The 22,500-nt window shown below is 39.4% G+C and overlaps 1 protein-coding gene across 1 annotated transcript in view; it reads right to left on the bottom strand.

Annotated features, from left to right (window-relative positions):
• LOC137968360 (uncharacterized) overlaps positions 1-22,500 on the bottom strand; it is a 123,158-nt gene that overhangs the window by 77,692 nt on the left and 22,966 nt on the right. The window contains exons 6-26 of the mRNA XM_068814953.1: positions 21,253-21,678; positions 20,134-20,303; positions 18,364-18,528; positions 18,051-18,195; positions 16,260-16,349; positions 15,321-15,548; positions 14,193-14,288; positions 13,599-13,634; positions 12,401-12,905; positions 11,953-12,122; positions 11,120-11,320; positions 9,016-9,213; positions 8,582-8,617; positions 7,161-7,436; positions 5,785-5,932; positions 5,223-5,506; positions 3,657-3,686; positions 3,149-3,218; positions 2,269-2,432; positions 997-1,161; positions 427-474 (exon numbers count right to left, since the gene is read on the bottom strand). Of these exons, the coding sequence (XP_068671054.1) occupies positions 427-474; positions 997-1,161; positions 2,269-2,432; positions 3,149-3,218; positions 3,657-3,686; positions 5,223-5,506; positions 5,785-5,932; positions 7,161-7,436; positions 8,582-8,617; positions 9,016-9,213; positions 11,120-11,320; positions 11,953-12,122; positions 12,401-12,905; positions 13,599-13,634; positions 14,193-14,288; positions 15,321-15,548; positions 16,260-16,349; positions 18,051-18,195; positions 18,364-18,528; positions 20,134-20,303; positions 21,253-21,678 (3,651 nt within the window). The remainder of the gene's footprint in view (positions 1-426; positions 475-996; positions 1,162-2,268; positions 2,433-3,148; positions 3,219-3,656; positions 3,687-5,222; positions 5,507-5,784; positions 5,933-7,160; positions 7,437-8,581; positions 8,618-9,015; positions 9,214-11,119; positions 11,321-11,952; positions 12,123-12,400; positions 12,906-13,598; positions 13,635-14,192; positions 14,289-15,320; positions 15,549-16,259; positions 16,350-18,050; positions 18,196-18,363; positions 18,529-20,133; positions 20,304-21,252; positions 21,679-22,500) is intronic.

The following is a 22,500-nucleotide window of genomic DNA, read 5'->3' as shown; positions in this document are numbered from 1 at the left end:
ATGAGGCTTTGTATGGAGAGGCCATGTTTGTGTCCCCTCTCAGGGACACAAATATGGAGGCCGGAAGCTGTCAAAGACATATGTCATCGAGTTTTGTTATAAAAAAGCCAGTAGACGTCTTCTGAGGGCTCATAAACATCTATGTGAATACTTATTTTCATACAAGGACTGCTCTGCAGATTGCAAAATCTCAGCGGGTAAGTCACTTTTTTAACCTCGGTGATAGCATTCTCGACCGCAATTTTAATATCGTGTCACGCAAAAGCTTAGAAATTCAACTGTGCTTTGTCACAAGACGAAAAACCCTATCAAACTGAAAATTTGTGAAAAGACAAGTCTTCAGCTGTTCTAATAACTAACTAAATCTCAAAAGGGTTGTTGCTAGTTTTGATGACGTCACGTGAAAACCAAGAATAGGACACTCACCTTGCGTACTAGTGGCTACAGGTGGAGCTGATGTCACTACTTTGTGGGCTTTTAAAGGAAAAAAAAAAAAGAGCTGTGTGAGATAACATCATAAAGTACCCTCATAGTTTCATATATTTTAGCTCCACTGTAAGCCGCCTATATGCACCATTTCAATGTGCACTGTACTATATCCTGCCTGCTACCTACTCATCTGTAGCTTGGCATAGGAAAACGATGCGAAAAGATTCCCCGTCTCAACTTTATCTTATGGCAAAAACACAAATTAAACCTGCATGTATATGGAAGAGCTCATCTTCCAAAATGATTTTGGCCATTTTATGTTTATCTAAACAGTTACCAGCTTTTCTTTAAACTAGCGACAGGAACGTTAGAATCTACGTTTAATTTAAACTTCACTAAAAGAATTGGTAGGTTGGGGAAACTCGGTTTGAATGTGCATTACGTTTACGCATCATTACGATAACTCCTACAGCTGAAGGACAACTGTATCGGTTTTGACATTTGGTAACTTGGTAAGCTGTTGTGTACTGTAGGCAAAGTAAACAACTAGCAGATAATTCAACTTACTTCGAGGCATCTTGCAAATAAATTTATTGACCGAATAGCAGCCGGTATCACCCCACTCGCCAGTAGAGTACATCTCAACACATGGCTGTTGGCCATGGTGGCTGTCTGGCTGTTGCGGGGTCCATCGCGTGAACTTCACAGGGCTTTTGTCACTCCATGTATGACCTTCAATAGAGATAGTTCTGTCGTCTAAGTCAGGGAGCCGTATATCATTTACATTATAATAATAGCATAGTCGTATAAACATAACAGCTTTCTTTAATTTTCCAGACATGTTTCGACGGTACATCCGTCATCTTCAGTGCGCTTTAAATTCAACGGCGATTTCAAAATATGTAACACTGAAGATGACGGGTGTACCGTCGAAACATGTCTGGAAAATTAAAGAAAGTTGTTATGTTTATACGACTATCTATATTGTTGCTGCTATCTAGACCTTTTGAATAATCGCATACCATTTAATGCACGAAACATGAAAACCACTGTATAATGAAAACAAAAATCATATAAAGGGTTCCTTACAATGCGTTTGCTTTGTATTAGTTAATATACGCGGGAGATAGCGTGGACCTTATAAGCTTAAGATTACGAGAAACCTGTGGTACCACACGTTACGCGTAGGCCGTTATTCGATAGAGCAAAAAAAAAACTGCAAAAGAAACTACACTCCTTCAATTCTCGTTCAGCGAAAATCTCATTTTAAATTTAACGAACGAACTGAAGTTCTCCTCGGGACCATTTACAATAGGCAACCAGCACATTTAAGAAGCATACGATAGTTTACAATGCGATTTTCATTACATTAATAAACAATAGACATATAAGAAGTCAATGAGGAATGTAGCGCTGAGTTGACAATTTGACTCATAGGAAACAAGAATGAGTCAGCGGTCCAACGTTTTTAGTAGAACTGAACTCACTCGTATACGATATCATGGCCACCTTCGATCTAACGGTGCAGTATTGAGAGTGCTGGTCTTTAAGACATTTGTCCTGACATCGATTTCCGCGTCATTCGTATGTTTTTTTTTGTTTTTTTTTTTTAGTTTTTGTTGTTGTTGTTGTTTTTTTTGTTTGGGTACTAGCCCTATTGGGTAAACCTTCTCTATTGCTTCTTAAATATATTATGTTAGGATGCTATAAGGAGTGCAATAAAGTCTTAAAGAAAGTCAGAATTATTTTTAACAGTTTTTCAAGTCACTATAATACTTGAGCTCGGAATACTATTCCCCGAAATCCCTTTAAAAAGAGATGAATAGCAATGCTACACACCATAGAGTACTCCACGGTCACTCAATCCAATCCAGACTGCAAAAGCCGAGCCATTAACGACATTGTCAGCAACAAAAGTATTCTCGGCAAGGCTTTGTATACTGACCAAGTCAGAATTCTGACCAAAGGCTCTACAGGCGTCTCTGGCTGCAGTCCAAGTCTTGCTACACGAAAAAGTAAATCAAGGCATTATTCTCTAAAGCAATTTATGATTTGGTTTAACTTGGTTGCTAGTACATAACACGACCAGGTTCAATGCAGATCACATTATAGCTTTTTTTGAAACAAAATGGATGTGTCACATTTCACTCAAACTTATGTAACAATCGTCACATGCTTGATACGAACGCAAGTTAGTAAACGCCATGAACGGGTTAATTCTAAGAAACTGCGCTGACATTGTGGTCGATGAGGAGCAAAACAGGAAAAAACTGATCTCATCAAAAGAGTTACAAAGATATTTACAATAACAAATCTCTGTGCGGTGACGTTTTGAGTGTAAGCTCTTCGTCAGGGTGTTATTAGCGGTTTATGTAGGAAATGGAGGAGCTTTGCAATTGGTGTAAACAAGATGACGAAAATATGCCAATAAATTAATTGAATAAAAAGTGTTCATTGATTCAGAAGGGATTAGGTGTACGTAGTTGAAAAATACATTTTTGCCCCCGATTTTTTGTGCCTTATGTATAATTACTGACAACCATCATTCCTTAATTTTCTTTAACAAAGTGCTAATGCTGGAAACTTCATCTCACATTTTTTTTCTTGCGTTCGTCAATTTACCCGGCTTTATCAACTCGTTTCCTAAAACACAAATTTTAGGCCTACACCATGCTTTCCTTAAAACTCCACTCGCCATACTTCTCGAGATACTACATACCTCGGTGCCATCAATTTGTAACAGAATGATCCATTCGACATCCAACCAGATGGACACGGAACCGTAGGAACTGAGAAAAGGTAAGCATGTGAAGAAAAAAAGTTCCTTTCTTTAAATCTATTTCACTATTTGCAAAATAACTTTACAAGAACTGGTCCGTATTAGCAAAGCGACTTGCATGGCTGGGCTAGCAGAAATTAATTTTTCTCCAGTCTCAAAATAGGGTTGTTTCTGCCTGTCTGCTTCAGTTACCTAACGAGACGTGAAAGAGCCGCATACCTTTGACAAAATATTTCATGACATCAAAATAGAAAGCCAAGGTTTGGTCAAGGGAGTACCCAAATGATCCAAAAAGCATATGGCGCGTCTCTTGGCATTAATCCCGATACAATTATGATTCTATTATTTAAATCAGCGTCAATCTGGGATCAGCAAAATTACTTAGAATTCGGAATCTTGATCTTATGGGGAAAAAAAAGTTGTATTGTAAAGCTCAGTGGTAAGTTACCTATCGTTGGAGGAGTAGTTGAAGCCTTGCCTGTTAAAACCAAAAAATAATAATAACAATAACAAACTAGGGAACTAACGAACGAACAAACAGTAAAACCAAGATAAATCCCAATTCGAGGATCGGTCGTATTAAAGAAACCATATCCCCTGGCTTGCATTGGAAAGGAAGATAAATGAAAATTCGCCATGTTTCGTGTTTGCGTTTCTCAATCTTACAATATTTGTGCAATTAGATAACAAAGCTTGGAGATTTTTAATGCAAAAATTACGGTTTTACAATTTACCATAGACTGTTTCCCAACATCCAACGAAAGAAGATGGTGACTCTACGCCCACCCACCATAGATGATTACCGCTTCAACATGTTGGCCAGCAAAACCCGAGGCTTAACGACTCACCAAAACGGTGTAGCCATCAGCTATCTAAACCATGATCAACTAACGGTGAATGGCTTTGAGGCAAAACTTACAGGATGATGAATGTAAAGAGAGATCGTTAAAGTGGTATTATGACGAAAATCGCATCTTTCCTATCTAAGCCATTTTGAAACATAAACAAGCATTCTGCATGAGAAGAAAAATGCTGTTTACTTTTTTGAAATATCTCTTTTCGTTCCAGAGATATTTGAGTTTTTAATATATGCAAATTAGTCAAGTGATGACGTTATACACTCAACCAAATTTTCTTCAAATATGATGAAAAGAGATGTCTCAGCCAATTTGTATCAGAAATGGTTGATTTTTTGCAGTAAGATTCTACTAAATGTTCTCCACAATATGACCTTAACAGTTCTGTTACCATGGCATCATACTGGGTTCCAGACCTCCCCCATATTAAAAGCTTTTCTGGCCACCTTTGGCGTTCCATTTTGATATTTGCTAACAGCACTTCATATGCATGATCCAGCAAGCATATAAATATGTTAGCTCGAGTTTGTGACCTTGTTTAACCTTTTCCGAGCTGAAAATCACGAACATATTGAAATCAAGTGGGTGGGGACTGGAACAGAGTGAGTTGCCATGGGAACAGAATTTTTTATAGCCATTGGTGTGTTTCCTGTAGAACTATTAGACTAACAAGTTTCAATGGTCTGTGCTGCAAATTGGCCAAGGTAGCTCTATTTATATACTCAATATAATATTGGATTGAGTGTATGACGTCATCAGTCATCTCATTTGCATATTTTACCCATTTTTCAAACTTAGATATCTCCGGAACTAATCAAGATATTTGCAAACAGTAAATGGCGTTTTTGTTCTTTCATGGAATTCTACGTGATACACTCAAAAAATTAAGGGGTAAAAATTTGATCATAGTACCACTTTAAAGCATTTCGCTATGTATTCATTCATTCAACCGGACGCACGTATGTCGAACGATGAGCCGGGTTGCTATCATATTAGCAACAAATTAGACTCAAGTAGCACTAAAATCTCGAGGCTGCACACAGCAATAGATCTCAACTGCATAGTGGCCACCATATTGGTACGTTTCGCCGGACTACCAGCATCATTACCCTTCAACATTCATCCGGGGCTTTGCAAAATTGTTCTGAAGAACTTACTTGAGTACATTGAACATGCGTATGGAAGTTCAAGAGTGCAATTGACATCTTTCCAGAACAGTGAGCTCATTTTACCACGCTGAAGAGTAGCGCTAACGCAGCTCCCAGGAAGGATCCTCTCATCAGGCTGTCCATGAAGCCAGCTGCTGTAATCTACAGCCGTTCCATCGGTCCACCTGTAAATTCCTTTTTGCCCGGCATCTGTAAGTCCGATCCATACCCCGTCTATATCGCCAATGTCCCACGAATTTATGAGCAATGTTGTCGCCACAATGTTATCAGTGCTAAAACAAATATTTGACTGAGTGAGTCATGAATATCGCATTATTGGTTGATCACGGCAGGGATATCAGGTTCTATTACTTCCTTGCAATAAAAAAAAAGGAGACAAAGATATAATAAGGATGTGTTTTTATGCATGACAGTACAGTGAAACGTTCGCATACAGAACGAAAGGTGACTGGGAGGACTAAGTTGAAGTTTTACGTCAGGTTTAGGTGACGTTGAAACACTCCTGAATCAAGGTAATACTTTATTCGAAACTAGAACAGTCAACTTATACCTCGTGTGAAAACTTGCAAGATCACCGCCAAGGTTTTGGCAAGCTCGCCATGAATCCTGCCAATTTTTGCGATCGAAGAACAAGCCAAAACAGCGGGGATCATCAAGTGTGCTTTGCCAACCGGTAGGACAAGCTGGATCCACTTTTCCTGCCAAAACGATGTTGAGCTTTAAAATGACGTTTCTTACAAGTATTTTCATTAACATCATACATCTCTCGACAAAAACAATTGCAGCGTACCAGTTGCCATAAACTTGCCAAAAAAACTAGTGGTTAGTTTCTTGACCGAGGCATCGGTCTAATCCCCAGTTAAAAGTTTGACGTTTCAAACAGTTTTGAATTCGTGCTTTTAAAGCTTTTCATGACTAACCTCTCACCAGCTTCGTCTGAGACTAATTATTTGCATTAACCAAACTGGCGGCACTACGGCGGATTTTTTCGCCTTTTCTGGGTTACAGAATATTTATTGAATAATTATGCAAACGAATAAAAAAGGAAAACAACCTGATATGCTCCCTAAGTTGAGGATTAAACAAAACTATTAAATAGCTTAAGGTGGCTGAGCACAGTTTTCCGCAGTCAACTAAGGTGGATTTAGAAAAGAAAAACAAATTAACGTCGTGGTGCTTTAGAAGTGAAAACCCAGCAGAATGCTGAGCATGCGCATTCGCTCAAAAAATTTAGACCAACAACTGTTGGCTGTTCTAAAATAGTTTCGACTACTAATAAGCCGTCTATTAAAAGAAAAAAAAAATCAGACATATAACAGACGAATCATGAAAAATCCGTCTGTTGAAATTCTATGATAAGAGCTGTTAAACTTTCTTTCTTTGTATTATTTTAAGTACGCAAATGCCTGCAAATATAACTGAGTGAATTTTGCATAAATGAAGAACACGCATCCTTCAGGCCTTGTTTTAATCGAGATGCGTTACCATGGTAACGGCCTGCAAAGCACATAAACTGACAAAAATTGAAAAACTCGTGGTAGTACTTATCAGTGACCAACTTTTGAGCTTCGATACAAAGATTGCATAAATATGGCAGAAATGGAAGTATGAGTGCATCAAAACTGTGTTCAGTCATCTAAATCCAAATCCGATTACAGTATTTCAGTTAGTCAATCGCACCAGACAGAGAATGAAATTAAAGAAATTGTATGCAGCTAAGAGCATGAGGTCCGGTTATACTTATGTTTAATTCATTCTCAGGCTGGATGAAAAACAGGGAAGGGGCTGAATTGGTTCCTTGGCCCCCGTGACCGCACGAAACTTGATATGAGGGTGGGTCTTCTCAACGGTTTTGTCCATGATGATTGTTTACCTGGCTATGTATAAAAATGAAAGAATTAATCTCCTTAATTAAACGTTGCTTACCCTCCTCGCAAACATAGCTGATGTTAAGATACTTGCTCACTCCTGAACAAGGGTCTGGACCCAGTGATGCCGAAGCTTTAAGTGAACAGTGATTTTTGCCTTGGCATCTTGCCTGTACCTTTGACGTTACATCGAGTCGACAGACGGTTACGGCGTTATATCCACATACGTTAGCGGTGGTGCGTCCCCAGTTAGCAGAGAGGACTCTGAGAGTCGTAAATAAAGGGCAGCTAAGCACGGCTGAAGTCCACCGGCAAACATTAAGTTCCTGTGGAGCTACAATGATAAAGCCTGTGTCACAAGATACTATGGTTATGTACCACTGTATACAATCGTGATCCAAAGATGTTAGGTGCAGCATTTCCTCACTCCAAACACCGACCCCGTTTCAGCGAAAATACTAAGAAAATTTATGACCCGGACTATTAATCTTATTTTCTGTCAGTAGCACAGGTTTCCCACTTATTTGTATTGCTGGCAATTGAGCCTTTTCCTGATTGAAAAATGCCAAAACTGCTACCGTGTACGCATGTTGGTGACTTGTTTTGACACGAAGACATTTTTGAAAAAAAATCGCAAAAATGACACTATTTTTCGCGCGCTCACTGTTGTTCTATGAGGAAATCTTGTCCTCGTTGTCGTTCTCCTCCTATAATCTAAAGCTCTCGGACGCTAATATATGTGAAACGCATGGCAGTAAGATTACTCAACTAAATTAATTACACTAACGTATTATGAAAAGCCGAAAAACAATGATGGCAAACTATGAAATTTACAGGCCGCAGTCTATTCTTCAATGCCTCACGGATGCACCTGAAAGTCCATGTAACCGCAAATTTCAAATTTCACAGAATTCAAAGTACACTTTCAGAGATATACTACAGTTTTCCGAATATAACAAGATCAAGATTTTGAAAGCTGTGAAATTAAAGCAACAGGTTGTCTCTTCTGAAGTATTAGTCATGGCAATTCATGTAAAATGTAATTTTACCTAACAATTAAATACAAATCAGAAGAAAATGCTAAATATAGCGATAGAGCTCCTGGAGGGGGACTGCAAACTAGACATTACCTATGACGAGCAGAGAAGAGGCGCTATACCCATCAAAGTCAAATATACCCAATGACCAAATTCAATGCAGATGCCACTCACAAAAAAAGGCGAGGTGGAGGGGCAAACGACACTTGATGCTTGGTCGTCACAGATTTTGCACGTGCCCTATTAATACCAATGTAATGAAACACGAGACAAAAATTTTCCTCGAATTTAAAAGAACTTCACATTGGTGCATCCCTAGATTTCGCAATATATCAAACGGTAAACGTGGGGTAAGTGAGAATAGTAATAATCACAGAAATTTATAAGGATAAAGATAGTGATATTAAGTAACGACCGAGAAAGTAGAAGTGAAATTCCTTACCTTTGTTTCCAGGAACTTTGTTCGGCACAATATATTCTATGGAAAAATTGTGAACCAAACTAATTTTTTTGCTGTATTTTTGTCGGTATAACTTCAGGCGTTCTTTCAACAAATGCAAAAGAAACCACTTTTGTGCAGGTCTCAAGTGCCAAATAAACAACTACTCAAAGCTACGCATTTTCATTCGTTGATATCCTACTCACTGCATGTATCATCGAAAGTGCATTGAGTGCGCATTCAATTTTTTGTTAGCTTTGACATTGAAATAACCTAAGCCAGAATTGAGACAGCTCTTGTTTTTCAAATTTATAACGGATTCTGGACTTCTCCCATAAAACGTAAACGACAAGACAACTTTTAAATCATTTTAATGCGCGACATCATTCAATTGGAAAACCTCCCCGTTTTATTTCACGAGCAATGAGAGTTCAAACCTTTGGGCTTCTTGCAAATATAAGCTAGACTGTTGTCACAGTTCTGGTCGTTCCACCGGCCATCATTAGAATTTCTCACACTAACACAATCTTCTGAGCTCGCCCAATCGTCTGGATTCCAAGCATCCCAGTTAGTATACACAACATTTGAACCATCGGACCACTTAAATTCACTCTCGACTCCTTTATCGTTCAACCCTAGAAAAAAAAATAATAAAATAAATAAATAAATAAAAGAAGAATAAAAGTGGTGATGTGGTTTTTTTTTAAGTTTAACCGCTTGTGTTAAATTGCAAAAGTCCTTGAGAGGGCTCACTTTGAACGCACAACCCGACCTCGGACGCCTCCATTTCCACGTCAACTTTGTGGCTATTTCCAGCCGAAAGCGGTGCTTGCGAAAAAAAGTTCTTGCCTAGCAAGACATTAATTATACTACTCTAATGCTGTAGCTGCCCACAGTATTCTACTCTTAAGAGCCAGAGGAGACGTGGAAAAAAATCCTGGTGATAAACCTTAATGCCCGTCATGTCAACGAACCATCGCCGTGAACCACAGTTCAGTTCGGTATTCTATTTGCAGTTGTAGTTATTTCATTAAATGTGGCCACTTTTCCAGCCAATAAATACAGAGATTTTAACGATCCTACAGGTTCATTAAAGTTATGGATGTGCAACTACTATTGATTGGCAATTTCATCATTTTTTAACACGTCTACCGAGGAACTGATTTCTTCGTTTTTTGGCTAAGCGCTACCCGAAATAAACTGTGTCAGTGATTTAGAATCATTACAATCACCGATAGAATGGTCCTCTATGACCATAAACGGTTATTATGAGAAAAACTTGGTCATCTTAACGTAAATAGCATCCTGGGCAAAGCAGACAAGTGATTAATCTACTCGATGGATGTGCTTTTCATATCCTTTTCATCACTGAAAGCAGATTGATAAGACTATCTCTTCTTCTTTACTTGCCCACCCGCGATATCGTATTATTCGACGGGATAGGAAAAACTGAGGAGGTGGTCGTCTATATCGTCTACTTTCTATATCAGATCGAACGTAACGGCCCACCGTCCGATTAAATTCGAGCCAGGGGCCCGTTTCTCAAAAGTCCCGAAAACTTTTCGGGCCCGAAAAGCCATTTGTGAAATTGCCAACCGCTTGGTTTAGAAAGCCAATCTTTTAACACGTTTTCAAGGCAACAAAAAGAAAAATAACTGTGAAGTTTGACGAATTAAATCCTCTCTTTTCTTGAGATACAGAGGGAATTGTGACACCCGAAAACGGCCCGTAAAGTTTCGGGACTTTTGAGAAACGGGCCCCAGGAGTCGAATCAATTTGTTTAGATGTAAAGGACTATGCAAATAATTGGTTTCTGATCTGTGCTTGTTACCGCTTTCCTGGGAAATGTAAAATCACGGATTTTATCCCAGCCTGTGCGTTAGCAGCTGAGAGAATGTACGCCAAACGAAAAGAAATCAGATTGGCAACAAGCCGAAATTTGCAAGTCGGGATTCGTGATCACGATCTGATCTTTGTTGAGAAGAAACAAAAGCTACCAAGACTTAAAGCGAGAACAATAGAGTTTAAATCTCTGAAGAATTTGGATCAAAATGCGTTTCTCTCTAATCTAAGAAACGTTCCATGGATCAGCTCTTACATTTTCGAAAATATCGATGATATGTGATTGGTCTGGCCTGTTCAAACAAGTCCTCGACGAACATGCACCCGTGAAACGAATACAGCTTCGCAACAACCAATTGCCGTGGATCAGCCCCGATATTCAAAAGCATATTTGAATACGAAATCGACTTTAAAATAAATTTCACCGTGTACCAACATGCTTAAATTGGTGTCAATACAAGCAACAACGGAACACATTCACAGCAATAAAGAGAGGGGCAATCAAGGATTTCTGTGCTGATATACCGTCAACAACACCATCCACCTGTCTATTCTGCTTCTCCCAAAAAAAAAAAAATTCGAATATTGATGGTTCCGCTGACTTCCGCCTTTTCGACAATGGCCAACTGACATCTCATCCGAGCGCTGTACTATAAAACCATAAAAGCAACAACAACGACAACAAAAAGAATTCACTACCAATCCAAGCTTCTGCATCCAATCCATAAGCTCCTACTTCTAACGTTATATGCGCTTGCTCAACTGGGGAATTGATGCTTGCCAACTCTGCTTGTTGATACAGACATGCCAGTCTTGCATTATACCAGGATTTCTTGTTCAGGTTGAACTGATAACAGAATTGTCCGAATTCTTTCCAACCAGTTTGACAACTACCGAGCTCTAAAATACAAAAAAAAGGTGATTATGGCACACCCAAGAATGCGTAGCACGGTGAAGCGCGAAGCTCTAGGAGCAGGAGATTTCCCTACTAGATTCTCAGGCAATATCTATATCCTTCTCAAAGATAACAAGACTAACGTTTAGATACAGGGGTGCATGGGTATATTATTCAGTGGTGTGTCATTAAAGACATCTTGGCATTTCTATTTTCAGAGCAGTATTCACATTGCAAAAGAGTTAATGAAGTTAAGTCGGGTTTAGGCCTGCGTTATTCAAAAAGTGGATGACGATATCCACGGGATAAATCACTATCCAGCGGGTAAACACTAACAAAACCAAATGCGTTATCCAGTGGAAAGCGCTATCCACCGTTTGAAAACTGGGGTGACACCCGTGTCTTTTACTCTAGAGGACGTGGGTGAAACGACTTTTGTCAGCATAGAGGCGAATTTTTGAAGCTCAAGGTAGCTCAATGTGCGCTAAGAAACGTCAAAACTACAAAACAGACAATCCCTCGTGACACACTATTGTAATAAAATCCGTTGATCATAGGCATACATGAGCTGAAAATTGTGTCAGCGTCCTATTAATAATTTTGCATATTAGCCCCAAACTTTACAAACTATTCCTACCAGCAAGATATATTTTGCTGACTTCTGGAGATGAGAAATATCTTTTCCATACGGCCAATGAACGAATCAGAAATCCACCAGCTGATGGTTGAGCTGACTTGCTGCCCACAGTCAGCGAAAGACTTGTATTACCAGAGTAAAGGGAAGATGTTCCTTGATGAAGTGATGATCTAAGGTAGAAACTACACGTGTGATTCTGCGAACAATGAAAACGAGCCATGGCAAAAAAACTTGTTCTTCGACCGCGGAATTACATTCTTAGGCGAAAGTGCATGTTTCTCTGCAACACTTATAAGACTGGGTAGTTGGAGAAATCCAAGTAAGCTTGATATTTCAGACTGCATTTCTTTTTTAAATACCATTTTTGCTTGAAGCAATCTTAAAACAATCTGAAATAATCTGGTGTAAATCTCAAGATAGCTAAAGCATTACGCAATTTGTCACTGACCTTTTTGTTCCATTTATGTACAATACCAGACCTCTTTCCAGTTGCCAAGAAAACATCACGTGCTGCCATACAGTGTTGCCAGTGGTCAGTGAATCAAACAACGTCCAGTTCTTTGTTCGAGTAACGACCGCCACATAAAGCTGACCGTTCGCGACATACACTGCAAATCCAGGTTTCCCTTGAAGCAGTGTTTCGTTTCCTATCGTGTTTACGATAAACGTGTTTCTGGTCCACCTTTGTGCACCATCCTCAAACTGCCCCACAAACGAGACTGTGATACCGTTAATGCATTGGCTGGGGTCGGTGATACAATCATCTGAAAATGGACCGGTTTCTACGTATGCGTTATAACCGGCAAACCGTAAAGCATCTCTTCCGACTTGATAGCGATCGGTTTTGTTCATTACGTTCCCAAAGACAGAACCTGGGATGGTTCCTGTTACTTTAGTTCCATTGTCTACAAGTGCATTCAGTGGCCAATAGTAACTGGTTGCACTGATCCAGTCTGAAAAACATAACCATTGCCTCAGTAGGGAAGCGCTAAGGGTCGTTGCTGAGAACTAAATACTAGTCAATATTTCAAAACACGCGCCTTCAAATCAAGGAAACGATAAAAGGATAACTTTGACAAATGTTCTTGCAGGATAAATACACCTCGTAGTTCGTCGAGACATCGAGAAGCTTTTAGTTTCAAAGGGTTACTTTGAAGGGTAACTGGCTGCACTGATCCAGTGTGCAAACATAACCATTGACTCAATAGGGAAGAGGTTAGACTAAGAGTCGTTGCTGAGAACTATAAATACAAGTCAATATTTCAAAACATGCGCCCTAAAAGCAAGGCAACGATTAAAGGAAATTTTTAAAAGGTTCTCACAGCACAAATACACCTTTTAGTTCGTAAATACGAACGACCGTTATTCAACACCCTGAAGAGGCTTTCATCTTTAAAGGGTTACTGGTTTTGGCAAGTATTTTCGGACAGTGGGGAATGCCTCTCTCTTGGAAGATAAAATCCTGTGAAATAACAGATAAGAACTCGAACTTCCTATAATGGTCAATGAAGCAGGAAACAGCCGCATTCAATTTCTTAGGTGTCCGTGCGCTCATATACTACATAATTGTTCGGCATGATTGCTCTTCAATTAACTTTTTGCTGGCAAAACAATTATTTAATGGCATTTTTTGATGAATTACTTACTGCCTGTCACGGGGAACTTATCACTGTCCGTGGAAGCTGATGATCACGAAAAAAGAAAAAGAAAAGAAAAAACAAAGCATCTATTAGTTAGGGAAAGACGTTTACTGCATGAAAGAAGATCCACGAAGGTCGAAATTGTGCAGTAAAATTGAACAAATTAAGGAAAGATGGTCCTCGGGATGACAAAAAAGTGCACTTCCAAATATTAAATTTAAATTTTAAATTTAAAGTTAAAAATGGAACGCTTATTACTATTTAGTAATCCTTAGTGATATAGTCTGACATTCGCACAAGACTGATTCTAATTTGGTTCTGCTTTAATGAAATGTATTTTGAACTATTAACGTACACTTGCACTGCAAAACGCATCTTGCTGACTTGGCAGGTTATGACATCGTTAGGTGAATTGTTAAACTGGAGCGGCAAGCCAGAATCAGGAAGATTTCTTTAAGCTTCCCTTCTTTCAAGAATCGTATTCAAATTCAACACGCTCTAAACAACTTTGTTTAAACCAATAGTCGAAAAATAATCACACAGCAGTTTACCGTTAACATATAGATGACCACGTTGAAGCTCATCACATTCCTTTCTTACCCATTTTCTTTTTGCAAATGAAGGGTCTGTATTCACCACAGCTGACATCTTTCCAGGCTCCTCTGGATGCATCAATCTCCACACAGGCCCTGTAGTCTAAGAGTGTAAAATAATCCGGAGTTAGCGTATCCTTTTCGTTTACACACAGTCTCAACAGAGACTTAATAAGTTATGACAGATTTAATTTTACTTATTTAAACGGCATTTTATTTCGATGATGACTTTCAACCTCCGGTTAATTTATTATTGATATCACGTTCAGTTCTTGAGGAAACGTTCCGCTAAGTCTTAGAGCTTTATCGAGAGAAAGCGTAATTCAAGTCATAGGTGAGGAACATCAGACAACTCAGCAACCAAAATTGGGCGTTTGTCAACACGAACCTTAAGGCTGGGCCAAACGATAAATGCTGGACGATCCAACATGTTGGTTGCATGTTGGACAGTCCAACATGTTAACTATTAGGGGGTGGCCAAAGGATACCAAACATCCATTCAACATGTTTGATCAAACATGAGACGCATTGGGTTGTGGGTAAGGATATTTCCCAGCGTACACCACGTTGTAACTTCAACAGCTGTTTGCAAAATGGCGGAGAGTAAAGTGAAATTTAAGCGTTGTTTATCAGTGTTATTAGTACTTGACGAGCTTGAAGAAACGGAGGATACAGCAAGTAAACGAGGTAAAACGAGAGAATGGATTCGAAGACGACAAGAGGGTGGTTATTTTACCAATATTGTTCGAAAACTAGCCGCCGAAGACACGGCAGCTTATCACCAGATGATAAGAATGAAATGCGAGGACTTCATCGTGATATTGCAAGAAATAGAAGCGGATATTACCCCTCGTCAACTGTCGGTCAGTTTCCTCGTCGCTCCAACGTCTTGCTTTTTGTTTTGGTGTTTTTGGCTAGAAGTTTGATCGATATTCTGCGCTGCTTCCTCGCTCGCTGACATTTCAAACTACACTGGTGCTAGCAAACGGTGTCTATGGTAACGACTGAATTTGCAGTCACAATGAGCGTGCGCAAAGAGAATCGCGGCCCGGAACTTACAGAAGGGTGCAAGAAAGCTATGTCACCGAGAGGTATTTACTTTGGTTCTTTAATTATGATTGCCAATTAAACTTACTTTGTGATGTATAATCCTTCGGATATCCACTATCCCAAGCAGTGAGTCTGTATGCGCTTCCGTCGCTCCAGTAGAAATGTTTATTCACGTCTCGATCATTTAAACCAATCCAAAAAGAGTAAGCCCAGCTACTCAGAGCCTTCAAACGATCATTCAGCCAGTTTTTCTCCCGGACGCTGACTATGCTGACAAGATCACCGCCACGACTCAAACACGTTGCACGAGCATCTAAACCGTAAAACAGATCGTTGTGGCAACAATACTATAAAAGAGACCTGTTTTAAAACCCATAAGAAGAAAAACAGCTCGTGAAAACTTTAATCCCGACTTACGGCGGACAGCAAAATGTAGTTTGACGTTAGAGGTTGACGCAGTTTGCATGTTTTGATAGAAAGAAAAAAGATAAAGAGCTAGAACAGCACAAATAGTGCAACGGAAAGGGTAAAATATAGAATTGTCTCATCTTTGACTTCAAAATTTTCAGATATAACAGATGCCAAGTTGTTTTATGTATCAGATACATCCAAGATTAGTAAATCCCGAAAAAAATATACGCGAATGGCAATCTCATGTACTGAAAACTGTTTCCGAAAACTTCCTATCCTTTGAACTGACGTCTAGACGTCCAAAAACAATGTTTTCGACTTAACTCTATTTTTCCTGCACCAGTCTATCAAGCTACAATGTTGGATCGAGAAGAAGAGGGCGTATTTTTTTTTCTTGCCTCTCCCCCTCTCCGTCATCTCTCATGCTTCTGACTCACCCCCTCGGTGGCAATTTATTCCTCTCTCCAATCTTCCTCTACTTCAGAAATTGAAAATGGCGGCTAACATTCCGCGAAGGGCATACTGAGCGTTTGACTACTAAAATGCACATGCACCGCCGGCTAGAAAACAAAGAAAGTATCACCACATGCACTATTACTTCTCAAGTACAAACCTGCCCAAATCTTCCACTGATTTGAGTTTATTTGGTAGCAGTTTTCATCAAGTCCAATTTCCCAACCAACACCGCATTTCTTTGAAGACGCTAAAAACAAGGGATCAAGAACTTAAACATCTGAATAAGCATTGTTTTTGTTTTCTTTTGGGACCATTGCGAGACCCAAGAGAAACAGAAAACGATGCTTGTATAAAATTTGGGGGGAAAAAGAAAGAGTTTTACGGCATTTTCCAACTCGGTCAAGCTGTTCTGTGAGTCAACAGAGAGCTAACCACAGTTTATAAAGAAAATTGCGGTTAGGAGTTATTTATTTACGCTCTAACCATGAAACCTAATTTTTCCTTGTTTGACTTACCGTAAAATGGCTTAGGGGTTCGTTTTTTAAGAAACAAATTGTTATGTAGAAGAAAAAACGAGAAGAAATTCCACGTATACGGCAAACGTGAAAATACCTAGCTAATTTCACGTTAAAAATGCAAGACCAACCGGCAAAAAATGGGAAAATCGTGGTCACATGGTCACTTTGCTGTTCGTGTTTCACGTAAATGTAGGTAAATGTGACGCTAAATATCTCTTCGTTTTATTCAAATACTCATTTCGCGATTAGCGGTCTGCAATTTTCTAGGAATAATATTGGTAAAACACTTGTGGGCATTTCGCAGAGAAAGATGGAAGCTCATTATTGGGTGCTCACGCCTTGTACATACTTTCAAATTGGTCACTTTGCGTCGTTATCAGTGCGAGAACAGCAAAGAAATGCGACAAAATTGAAACAGGACATGTTGCTCGTCAAACCTATTGTTACTGTGCTTTTCCATAATATTTACTGATTACGAACACTAAATGCAAACCTCTCCCAATTTGAAATTTATTTGCAGCTTTCAGGAGCGAGGAGCGAACTGAGATTTTATAAATATATATATTTCTTATTTTTACTTTTTTTATTTATTTTGTGGCGGGGAAAGGCTGTGAGGTACTCTTTAGCGTGTAACGTTTTTTGTGCCTTTATTCGCCCGGTGAATTACGTTATTTCCCGCTGGACGCTGCCATTGCAAAAGCGACGGTTACAAAAAATTGAAAACAATCAATGACGTGGAAAGCTAAAATTTCATCCAAAATAATAATTATATTTATAAAAAAATTATATAAAAAGACTTAGTTGGACAGAATTCATTAAAGGAAACTTCTATTGTTTAAAGTTAATGAAAATATATCTTCAGGTATAAAGGAAATGAAACGAAGCAATCGTATGTGGGCTGAGTTTCAGTCGATCTCAATCTGACTCCGAGGGTTTTCTCTGGGTACTGCGGTTTTCCTCCCTCCTCAAAATTGACTCCCGACCTATTCCATCAGGCTGTGGTGCTGTGCACCGTGCTCATACATGGGTCGTGTTCAGGGGCCGAGTACAGCTCCTTCGGTCCGACCTTGTTGAGCTGCGCCCTTAGTAATTCAGTCTCCGACTGTGAGAAAGGGCGATTAGCAGGTCAGATATTGCTATCGTTATCGTTATTGTTATCGTTATCGTTATCGTTATCGTTGTCGTTGTCGTTGTCGTTGTCGTTGTCGTTGTCGTTGTCGTTATCGTTATCGTTATTATTAATATTAAAGTAAGTACTCTAGACAAGGCTTTCATTCTTCGATGGTATATGGCACTAAAACCTATCCCTCTTTTTTACAGTCGCTCCAGTCGATAACATCATTTACATGTGACTAGATTAAAAAGTTAAAGAAACAATTCCAAGAAGCGTTTCATGGAAAACCACACTATGCGTATTTACATTGACTTACCCTGTGATGCACATCCATAGATTTCAGTCCGTATACAAATTCGGTTGCTCCAAGTCAAAGGATAGATTCTTATGAACCTTGCATTGATGGGGTCAGCAAGAACACTGCTGGAGATAGCTTTCGCATCACGATTTCCAGTCATTTTCTAAGATATAAAGACGACAACAAATATAATATGATGACGTACGAAGATCTGCTATAATTTGACGTTAACTGCGAATACCCGAGGGCGTTGGGTAGATCATTTAAGCTAAAGAAGCCAAGCGTGAACCACGCTCAACAAAGTGTCAAAACATTTCCTTTTTTTATTTACCTTGTACTTGACACTAGCATTTGCGCCGTAGTTGTTAAAGTCAAGCCCATTGTTACCATATCGGAGATAAAAGGTTTTCACGAAGTCTGAAGACTCTGGTCTGCCTTGAAGCGCAATGTATTGGACCTGACGCACAACGCCCAGGTCAATCTGAAGATATTCCCCCTGTTGGGTAAACAACGTGAACATTGACAACGTTAACAGCAAAGCCAATTTAGTCAACAACCTAAGCAAATGCAAAATAATGATTCAGTACTGTATTTATGGTTCATAAATTAGAAAACGATGGGCTTATGCTAACGAGGCAAACAAATGTGTTTTATACTATTTTTGCCATGATCGTTCTTCTTCTCAAGTAGGTTTATTTCTACAACGCCTTAAAAAAAAGTAAAGTTGTTACCGAGCACTTTCAGTTGTAACGAGTACACCATTCTAACAGATCAGTGAAGTACTTAAAGGTAATACGAGCAACAAAAACGTCCAACTTGTCTCGCAACATTGCGGCGAAACTAGTTGAAAAGCGATGTTGCGCGTTTTACATCCCACGCACAACTTGTCTCGCAACAACAACAAAAAAGTGTGTTGCAAGTTTGTTGCTACAGCGTGTTGCAGAAAGTAGAGGTCCGTTCTACTTTCTGCAACAAAATCAACGCTTTTTTTTTTCTTTTTTTTTTTTGTGCGCCGAGACAGGTTGTGCGTGGGGTGTAAAACGCACACATCGCTTTGCAACTAGTTTTCGACTAGTTTCACAGCAATGTTGCGGAACAAGTTGGACGTCTTTGTTTCTCGTATTACCGTAGCTTAAGTGGAAGTCGTCGTCCAATGTGAAGGAATCGGGAATCCAGAGCGTGAATCCACAGATACGATACTTCACATGCAGGAAGCCAAGGAAGCTGCCAATAAAGCTGGGAGGAGTGACATGATCGTATTCACTCAGATTGAAGCTTCTTAATAAGACACTGTTGTAAGCCGTGAAGTAATGAGTTGCAACTGTCCAGCTTACAGGTACGTGTAATAAAGGCATGAACCAGGGTTTTAGCATTGTCAGCATATGGAAAGGTAATTCCTTATACAAGAGTTGATGCGAGTTGACTTCCCTAATTTCGCTTTTAGGAAGAAAGGAAAGGCATGCATCTTTTTTTTCTGTTCTGGATAGCATGATACCGTCGACTCCGATAAAAATTCGCGGCAATGTTGTAAGTGTAGCGATGTCTTTGACGGACAGGTGGCGCGCTTTTGACGTTTGTTAACAGACACGCGAATACCTTGAGGTCTTTCGTTTGACCTTGAAGACAACATTTTTATAATCCCCTCGATCCATTCTACATTGCAGACTGAAATTGCACGCAAAAAAACATTTTTTTTCCTTACTGAGTGTTAAGCCATAAACTAAGCTAAGCCTTGACGCAGTAGCCCCTTTTACATAACTGACTGAGTTGCATGCTCAGGCATCGACATCCACATCACAGCGATAACGTCTTATTCAATTTTCAGACGAGTTCCAAATATAACAAAACCAGAGCTGTTACCTAGACGTGACTACTTCAGCCTGGAGATGAACTAATACAAATGGATTACTATATCTCTTCCCTGTGGGTATGTAACTAAACTGAGTTATGGAGAGAAGATTACTTCGAGCCGGCGAAAATTTCGAGTAAAGAAGAGTCAATATATCAAGATGAGATTAAAATCAAACTTATTGCAAGAAATGGACATCGAGTTAAATGCCCAGCACTGGAGTCAGTTACGGGTCTACGGTGAGTCACTCACCGTTTTGTTACGTGCAGCACACCAAGCTCCAGTGGTTGAATTATCGTTTTCAAGCCGAAGACGTGCCTGGCTTGCACGAGATGAGACGTTGAAGCTACTTGAGGCAGTTATTTGATTATCACCAATGCTGCCGTCTTCCATTCCAAACGGAGAATTGCACTGACCGATACCTGAAAAAGTCCTTCGACTCACTATAATAATGATCTCAAGAGACCCAGTTCCCACTTAATTGACATGAATCCAAGTTAAAGTACATTACCTTTATCTTCCTTTTTTCATATAATCATACCAAAGAGCGCATGTGGGCCCTAACTTGTGATCTCAAGCAGCATATTATAACACTAGTGCTATAAGCAGCAAATATTGATAATTTGAAGCCTCAACCCTCTCTGCCTTTTTCATGTAAGAGACATCTTATGATTAATTTTTTGAAAAAAGTATCTTAAGCTGTCTGAAAACCTTCATCAATAGCTTTTGAGGATTCAATTGTGGCAAATTTCAACGATAAATGCGCATGTCAAAACAGACACCTTTTTGTTTTAGTTCATCATTTCTCTTCACCACAAACAACATAAGGGTATCAACTTCAAATATTTAATCAACTGAACCATAAAAGTTGAAAGACGACTATTGAATAAGAACTAGAGATGGTCAGTGATCGATTTAGCTAAAAAATCTAACATCACTGCAGTTAACATTTTATGTCACTAAGCAGACAATAATGGACCTCTTAAGTTTAGCTTGTACGTTTTGTTTTCCCATTTCAGACCACGTGATGTTCCCAAGGGAATTCTTCCTTGTTTTTTCATAAGTTATGCATACATATGCACGTGTATAAGACGACATTTGAAAGAAACTGTTCCTTAGAGTAACATCACGTGGTCTGAAATGGGAAAGCAAAACGTACAAGCTGAAGAGGTCCATTGCTAAATGACAATGAAAACGAGGGCCGTAGTGGTTAGCGCGCTGTAACTCGGCGAGAGCATAGGCCCTTGTCTTTTGGAACTTGGGATTTCTGGAATTCCAAACATCCCAAGCCTTTAGCAGATAACATTGTGTTTAGACCAACAACTCAATTTAGCATTCATGGTGGATAGTCAGGTTAATTCCTCTTCTTACCTAATTTTCTCTTACAGATGTAGCCTCGAAAATCATAGCAAAACGATATACTCCATGTTCCATTCAAAGTATTGGGATCAATAACTGTACAATCAAAGATCAGTGCAGATGAACCTCCCATTGGTGGTTGGTTTGCCGCCCAATTCTTATACTTGAAAACCGACTTATCACTCCATTCATATCGTCCCTCTACTTTGCGGTCATTCAACCCAAGCCACACTGGTCTGGAGACTCTCATGTCCCTCAACTGCTGCAGGATAAACGCCTGTTCTGTTTCGCTGGTAACGCTGAGGAGTTCGGTGGAGCGATTGTAAGACATGCAGATATTCTCTGCGCCTCGCCAATCTTTGTACAGTGCTCCATGAACATTAAACTTGTAACAGAAATCTCCAAAATTCCTCCAGGCAACAGGACAAATGTTTCGGCCTTAAAATGAATACAATGATGCACCAGCGATTATCTCACTAATTTAAGAAATATTTTTATATTCATAACATTGACTCACAAGTTTAGTATAAATATTGTCAAGTGAACGTTCAACAATAAAGGCGTTGCTGCAACTATGGAGTACAAAAAAACGAAAAGAGATGCTTTATGTTTAAACGTAAACTGCCCGTCGAAGTCAATGTTGGGGATCCCACATCCTAAAACAATGATATACATGCATGCAGAGGCATAATCCGTCTTATTATCAATCGTCCAATTCAGGAGCAATTATTATCAATCGTTCAATTCAGAAGCAATTTACCTTCTACTGCACGGCCTACATGCATGACTTGAGTTCACGATATGCTCGACTCGATAGCAAACATATTTTATTTATGAAATCAATGTTCTTAGTATATACTAAAACTATGGATAGCGTTGAGGGCGCTCTCTGGTTTGAAATTCAAACTCCAAATAGCCTTTGCCATTCATCTTCGAGCAACTCGCACGGGGTTTGTCTCCGAAAATATAATAATCGTTCCAGGAATAAATGAGTTGAAAACATCTTTTTTTGCGCTGTATTATCTCACGGTTTTAGTATATTCTAAAACAACTATTCACCTGAGTGACAGTAGCTGGTGGCCATGGTGGGTATTTAATTACCTCACCACTTAGCGGTTTGGTAAATATCCACCACTAGGCACCTCCACTTCGGTAAATAGTTGTTAAGAGCAGGTCTCTGAGAAAGTCATGCAAAGTTGGAAATGGAAATCTTGAACTCCCCCTTCATTTTTTGTGTGGAGATATGTTACCTGGGAGGAT

The sequence above is a fragment of the Montipora foliosa genome, chromosome 8, assembly GCF_036669935.1.
Source record: "Montipora foliosa isolate CH-2021 chromosome 8, ASM3666993v2, whole genome shotgun sequence".
NCBI classification, from domain to species: domain Eukaryota; kingdom Metazoa; phylum Cnidaria; class Anthozoa; order Scleractinia; family Acroporidae; genus Montipora; species Montipora foliosa.
Note: the sequence above shows the minus strand (reverse complement) of the source record. Positions and strands in the feature narration are given on the sequence as shown.